At 35.0% G+C, this 7999-nt stretch overlaps 1 protein-coding gene across 1 annotated transcript; it reads right to left on the reverse strand.

Moving 5' to 3' along the window:
* Positions 1–1745: 1745 nt before the first annotated feature.
* LOC142520639 (protein S-acyltransferase 8-like) lies at positions 1746–7568 on the reverse strand. The gene is given in 6 exon segments (XM_075623705.1): positions 1746–2261; positions 2263–2586; positions 2769–3002; positions 3139–3444; positions 4278–4463; positions 7180–7568. Coding segments are annotated over 6 exon segments (1233 nt in total). The 5' UTR covers positions 7219–7568; the 3' UTR covers positions 1746–2117.
* Between the last annotated feature and the right edge of the window lie 431 nt (positions 7569–7999).

Below are 7999 nucleotides of genomic sequence, written 5' to 3' on the forward strand. Positions count from 1 at the left end.
ATGAATAGTTTGATATTAATTATGTTTCAGACTTTGATATATATATGATATCTGCTTCATGCTTTATATTGATTATATGATTGCATGTTCATTGATTTATACTGGGATTATATTCTCACCGGAATTATCCGGCTGTTGTCGTGTTTGTATGTGTGCATGACAACAGGTGGGACAGGATCAGGGTCGAGGAGATGACGAGAGATCATGATTAGAGTGGAGACCACGGACTTTGATGTTGCTATAGATAGGATTCGGACACGTGATACCTAGTTGTTAAACCCTAGTTTGAATGATTGTATATATAGTTCCAGATTTGTACTTTTATACTGATATGTATATGAAGTTGACTCCATTACGTTCCGCATTAAAAAAAAAAAAAGACCTTATTTATTATAATTGATTAATTAGTCCCAATGATAATTAAGAACATGATTAGCGTCCGGGTCCCCACATAACTCATACACTATATTATTTTTATTTATATAAGTTGTCTAATCAATAACATATATCATCCTAATATATATGTGTTGTGTGCATGTTCAGTTGATTTTTGTAAAAAAGAGTAGGTCTCTTGTGAGATGGTCTAACGAATCTTTATCTGTGAGACGTGTCAACCTTACTGATATTCACAATAAAAAGTAATGTTTTTACCATAAAAAGTAATATTTTTAATAGGATGACCCAAATAAGAGACCCGTCTCACAAAATACGACCCGCGAGACCGTCTCACACAATTTTTTGCATGTAAAAAAAATAATTTAAACTGAAAATTTAAAATTTTTTATTTTTAATAAGTTTTTTAAATTGTTTTAAATAAATTTATTTTTCATGTAAAAAAAATACTATTTTATCATGAGTTATGCATATTGCATTTATCATTTGACCACATTTTACTCTAGTTCACAAATTGATTAGTGCCAACCCCAAGTTGTCTCATCCTTTGATCGCTTATCCATATACCAATCATTCAAGAGAAAGTCTCTTGTGAGACTACTCTCACGAATCTTTATCTGTGAGACGGGTCAACTTTACCGATATTCGCAATAAAAAACAATACAAGCATAAAAAGTAATATTTTTTCATGGATGACCCAAATAAAAGATCCGTCTCACAAAATACAACCCTGTGAGACCGTCTCACAAAATTTTTTGCCATCATTCAAAGTTGGCTCCACATAGGATATTAAATAGTATTCAAACTTGAAAAGGCAATCTGAGACCTAAATCAAAGATGAAGATAGTTTCAAGCAAGATCAATATATAGATATATCCTGAATTTTTATAAAACAATATCACATATTTATATATTTAAACGCGTCGATCTGATTCATACTTACAGTAAAAAGTAATAATTTTAGCATGAAAATTGAAATTTTTCATGAGTCAGATAACATTAGAGATCCGTTACAAAATTGATATGAGAGACAATCTCATAGAAAATTTTATGATAGAGATAGAGTTGCAAACATAGGCGATCTCAGTAGAAATTTTTATGATAGAGATGAAATGCCAACCCCAAGTCTCAACAGACTCGCAGCAGGGCCAACGTTGGGTCAAATTTATTGGCACCAGCGTGGACAAGCTCGTCCGAATACTATCCTCCGTCGTGTTTCTGATTGCCTTTTTACGACAAACGTCTTGACTCAAATGGCTCAACCTGTACTAAATTCGACATCCGACTCGAACCTGACTCGAATAAAGGTGTGCCACAAGTGGCAAGGGCCCTATTATTGTATTTTTTCTCTCTTTTTAACCGATTCCTATTATTGTATCTTGCAAACTGATACGAATCACGACATACACCTAAACAAAAAATATTTATAAATAAATTGGAAAATAATTACCTCTTCATATGTATGAAATGGTTAGTTACACAAAGAATACAGATCCAAGAAACATCATAACTACACGAAACAAATCAATAGGTAGGTAGAATATTGAGTGAGGGGAAGATATTGAAAACGAGTGAATTTAATCCATTTTGCCTAAGATCAAATACAACACAATTGGCTTCTTTCCTCCCATTTCATAAAACAAAACCAGAATCAATGCATATGGAAACGCTACCTTTCGATCATCGAATATTGTTGAATTGCTTCTTTGTGTTCATTGTTAAGCTTATTTTGGAGTAGCATAAGTTCCATCTGCTCCAATTTCCCAGCTTCTGCTTCTCCTTCCCCAACTAGAATGTCTTGTTTCTGATTGCACGGTAGGAAGTCGTCTATCAGAACCAAAAACAGATTCAACGTCTAAAGAGTTATGACTGTGGTACATCACTCCCTCTGCTACGTATATCTCCTTCAATATCTTCAATGTTACGACGCTGTGAGATCTTCAAAAGATCCCCACCAATGTCTAAATCGTCTTCCACCTTCATACGTCTATTCTCCCCTGTATTGACATGTTCAGCATCCCGACTAGTGGGTGGAGGGGGTCTTTGGGGTGGTTCTTCATGTACAAATGCTCGGAAGTTGTTCTTTGATGGCTTGACCTTCGTACAGAATACTTCAAGAAAGTTATTGAAGCACCAGCGATCATATATGTTGATTCTGTTATCAGCTCTGTAACGGAAATTTTCATACGTTGTCTGCAGAAGGATGACAGATTCGGTTACTTGTATAGAAATGTTAGTGAACTATTTCAGTTCCTTCCGCAGCTAGATAAATAATTGAAAGCAAAACCGAGACGAAGTTCATTCTGAACAAGAAACTTAAGTACGCAACCTAAAAACAAAACAGGAAACCATTCAAACGAGAATTAATGGATGACCTGATTTGTGCCAATTAGATACAGATGAAAGCCGGTAAGTCCTCCAACGAACCACAGGGAAATAAAACAATAAGCCATGAGTGCCACAGATGCTGGAGATTCTTTCATTGCCTTCCATACAGTCCCATGGTGATCATCCATCAGTTTCTTGATGTACAAAGCCGACATTGCAAACACATAGATGCAAAGAAGTGCAGAGGAAGAAACAAAACAAAAGAAATATCGGTAGTTCCGCTGCAGAAGAAAGGAATAGAAAAATAAAAATCCGTGTGACAACAAAGCATCATTCAACAGACAATGAAAGCTACAATCCACATGAAAGTAAAACAGTGAGAAATAAAGTAAACAGTCTTATGATGAAATGCCATACCAAGCCTATGCACTGGCCCACCCAAGGGCAATGATGATCGAAGCGCTCCACACAATTGTTGCAAATGGAGCAATGTGAGCAACGAGGAGGACGATAAAGCATGCAAGTGTCGCAATATTTAACTCGAACAGGGTGTCCATTAACCAATACTTCTTTAGTTCGGGGAAGCTGGAGGCTCGGTGTCTGCCGTCCACCAATCTCTACTGATGTTGAAGTGTCATAACGAAATTCTTCCTCTGGTGGATGCAAATTACGTGGCACAATACCTGGATCGCGAGCTGATGTAAGAAGAAGAAGCATCAACACCTAACAAAATTAATCATAATAATATCATTATACCCCAAGAAAATTTACATTAGTATGGAACAAGAAGAGAATAGGACTGGAAAAAAAAAATCAATGCATGAAAAGTGGTTTGCATACTCAGGAAAGCAAAAATCTAAGGTGAGGGACTTGGCAAGCAAATTTGATTAGAATCATGTGACATGTACAAAAACTATGTTTAAAGAAAAAAATTTGGTTCAACAACCTAGTATCCGTGCACCTGCATGTTAAAGTTGTACATTACCCTGAATTACACATTCCATATAAAAAAAACAAGCATTGGTAATTTAACCGTGTCACTTCATGATCAACCACCATCAAATCAAGCACCAAAATCACAAGCTGCGTATGAAATACTTTCAAAGCTTTGATGCAAGGGAAACACGGTACTATTGTTGCATGAAGAAGAAGAAATAACAAGCATTCAAATGCTACTTCCTAGTACCCATGTCAAACACGGTACACAGTATTCCAACTTAGTTCAAGAACTGCAGATTTTCAAATTCCTCACCGCCCCTCAAGCAGCCAATTGTCAGTACGTGGAATATCAAATTAACCATCCCCAAGACACACAACGAGGTTTCAATGGTATAATTAATTAAGAATAAATGTGCTTTATGGTCAAGCAAATCATATCAAACATGTGTGCTTTGTACAAATCGGTGGATGTAAATACGGACCAACATTTCGTTATTGTGGAAAACAAATATGACAGCTCGCAGACTGAAAGTAGGAAAATGCATTCATCGAAAAAAGTTTAAAGCATGCCAGAGTAGTTCAAGAAGTGTGTTAAATAAAGCAGTTAAGAAACTAACATAAATAGTAAACACGACTGCAGCTATCAGGATTGCATATCCTGCGCCATATGGAGAAAACTCATGGCGAAGATGGCTTGCAACAAAAACACAAAAGACAGCAACTGGGGCGATTATCAACAATAATGTGACAAGCAGTGACCTCGCATCAGGGCCAAAAATCATCCTCCCACCAAGCAAAAAGATCTGCAAGACAAGATAAAGATGTTGCATCAATTTGCGTATACTTGACAAGGAGATAGTTATGGTATAGTAATAGATTAATAGTCACATTTACAATGATTTATTACTCCATCAAACCTTCTTGGCAATTTTAAGATTTACAATTATCAGTATTTAAATTCAAGATCTTCTACAGGACCTGCTAGTGTAACATACAATAACTTTGCCAGAACTCACACGTTCGTGTATGGCAGATTCAGCACACTTCCTGTAGTAAATATTACACACGATTGCAAGCAGTGCACGTCCCACTAGGACACCGGCATGCATACAAATATATAAGTCTCCTTCGGACACAGTCCCATCGCCTTGGGTGACAGCTATCAAAATCTAACTACCTCACCTACTTCATATCATCATCATTTGAGTCCTACTATCACCTAATACTCTTCAGTTATTTCCTATCTAGTCAAGTACTATATTTAATCATTATAAACCTTTGGCAAACTTATTTATAAGCTTCAATAAGTTGTATACTGCGAACTACTTCAGATCTATGGAACTGTTTGAGAAGTTCCACTTCATTATTTAAAGGGTTCTACCAAGTACTTCATAGGTTGGTTTAAGTATTCAAGGGATATTTATTTATTTCTCTTGCACTCCAAGAGTCAACTAGTCACAGATCCAAAATTTTCTTAACTAGGAGTATTTGATGGCAGTAAAAGACAGATGATATTAGTTGGAATCAAAAGAATGTTAATTTTTTTTATACATCCCTGCTTAACACATGGATCTTAGAAAAGGATCAATACAATTTTATTCGACTTTCAAAATCACTCTGATCTAAAATCCAAGGGTTTCTACATTTTTCAATTTGAACCCCTTGTCCCCCAATTTCCTTTCAGAACCATAATTTTAATTGCAGACATGCAGTTCAAGTTGGCTGTGATTGAGTGAACAGAATTTTCAATAGATTTCGCAGACATTGGCACCTCAGTTTCTTTGTCACAAGATTCAGTACCGAACATTTGAAGCAGCAACGCGCACGGGTTTGAAAATTCGCCAAATGAACAAGACGAAAAAATTGACAAAAAACTGCCAATCCCTGTCAACTACCATCCTCTAAAGAAGTAGATAATACAAAAGTAAAACAAATATACGCTAGAGACTTGAATGTACCTGTGGTGATGAGCACTAAAATCAGAGAGAGAATCTAATTTTAGCATTATGATATAATACATAAAGAAAATGCTGCCTTATGTAGTCCAAACTTTCAGTTCTCATGGATCCAAGCTCAAAAGCAAGCCTAAACATTTCTAAGATTACATTCTTCAATACAACAAGAAATAGTTTTAAAAATAATGTAATCTAACTCTATGGAATTTCCAGGATTGTAAAAAATAACCACATGTATTTCGGTTTTCTTGCACAACTAGCCCACTCCAATTCAAAAACCAGAACCTTGATTGAGTCGAATATTCAACGACATTTGGCAAATTTATCTAAACTTCCAATTAATTAACTAGAATATCAAAATCTCTGGATTATTTTCTTGGAAAACACTCCAAAATTATATATACTAGTATACTTGGAGAAACATCAGCAACAAACCATGTAAAACGATGCGTATATGCCATATAACGGGTTTAATATGAAGACATATATGAACACTAAAATGCAAATTATTTGCCCCAAGGTAACATATCTTTAAAATAGCAGGATTATGATCCAACATCCATTAAATACACCAATTCCTTTCACCTTTCTACGAACAACAGGTCCATGACAATCGCATACAGTCATTCATAGTAATGTCAACTTCGGGAAAAATATACACTAGATCAACCTTTGACTACGAAGACCATTTAGTTGAACTGAGGTAGCAGATGCTAGAGACTGAGTTAAAATAATTTAATCCCTTCTCTTTTTTTTATATTTGGCATAAAATTGATGTTGCCTCACTGCTATGAGAAGGTAATCATTCAGTAGCACAAGTGATTTTGTGGAGTACATTAGGCTCAATTTCGCTGTTAATTTCAACGCATGCATTAATATCTGATGGCATTTCTGGAGTGTGATAGACTTAATTTGCTGTTAATTTTATTACATGCATTAATATCTGATGGCTCAAAAGTAGAAAGTCCAATATCATTCATCACGAGATCACTTCGAAACCGTTATAAAGCAAAACTCATCATGCCAAAGAGAATGATGGTCAAGAGAATAGATATACTGAATGAATATGTTACTTCCTCATGTTGTCACGTCGGACATAGTTCACAAAAACACAAAACCACATTGTCACATTTATTACTATAATATCAGCTGCAAAAAGAACCCAATTTCCTAGAAAAAGTAGGAACTAGGATACGTAAATATTTGACCACTACCACATCCATAAGCTTTCCTGAATCTATAAAAGCTCGACACTCTAGGAATATTGGGGAAAAATCCCAAAAACAGCAATATGAAAATCTCTTTCCGGTCTCCAGCCAAGTCTACAACTTCTCAAATCCAACTTCCATTTTACAAAAAAATAAGTACAGAAGTGAACTTAGCATGCACAAAACACACCGCTTCTGATGCTATTGAACACCAACACCAATAATGTTAAAAAAAAAAAACCATAACCAGATTGTATCAAGCTAAAAGCATATAAAAAAAACCCAACAAGAAAAATACATCCAGAAGATTGGAGCACGAGCAAGCTCAATAAAAATGCACAAAAGATATATCTCACATTATTCCCCTTCCAAACTTCGTGCACACGCTTCGCCATCCAGAGAAATCGTTTCCAGAAATAAACCCAGGACAGAACTTAACCTCGCCGCTGATTCCCCCTATGCTGTAAAGGAGTCAAAGATTCGAAACTCAAAGGTTGTTCATCCAATCAAGAATCCCTCTCTCTCACACACACAGAGAGTGACACGTTGTGTGTAGCGTGTATAATTTCAGTTACTAAATTTGAAAATGTTCAGACTTTAATGACGATTCTTGAAATTTCAAAAGAAAAGAGTCTGAATTAGATAATCTTCATCACTTTTCGTGATCCGATGACGAGAGGGAGTTGGGATTTTTTGGGATTCAGAAATTAGGGTTTTAAAATATTTTCGATTTGGAATGTTTGGGAAAAAAAGAGTACTTAAGAGTTAGTTTAAATAATGACAAGTCAAATTATTTAATGCAACTATCTGAGTTCCACTTGGGTAGGAGGGAGAGGACAATAAACAAATATAATCTAATTTAGATTTTTTATTGTTTTTTTAAATAAATGTAAAAGTTTGTTACAGTCGAATGTCGAATCCGATATTGGATAACATTAAATTTATTTGATAGTATTAATTTGATATTGATATTTTTCTACGTGATTTATGTGATAAAATTAAACCTTATATTACACACGTTAAATTTCATCTAAAAAATAAAGAGAAACAACTTATTTTGAAGTAATGTATCTGGTTTCGTTTTATGTTTCTCTTTATTTTGTTTAAATGAATTTTAACGTGTGTAAAATATGTTTATTCTAATCAAATTTGTTACGTATGTGAACATCGATGTCA

This window comes from Primulina tabacum, chromosome 12, assembly GCF_025594145.1.
Source record: "Primulina tabacum isolate GXHZ01 chromosome 12, ASM2559414v2, whole genome shotgun sequence".
Taxonomy (NCBI): Eukaryota; Viridiplantae; Streptophyta; class Magnoliopsida; order Lamiales; family Gesneriaceae; genus Primulina; species Primulina tabacum.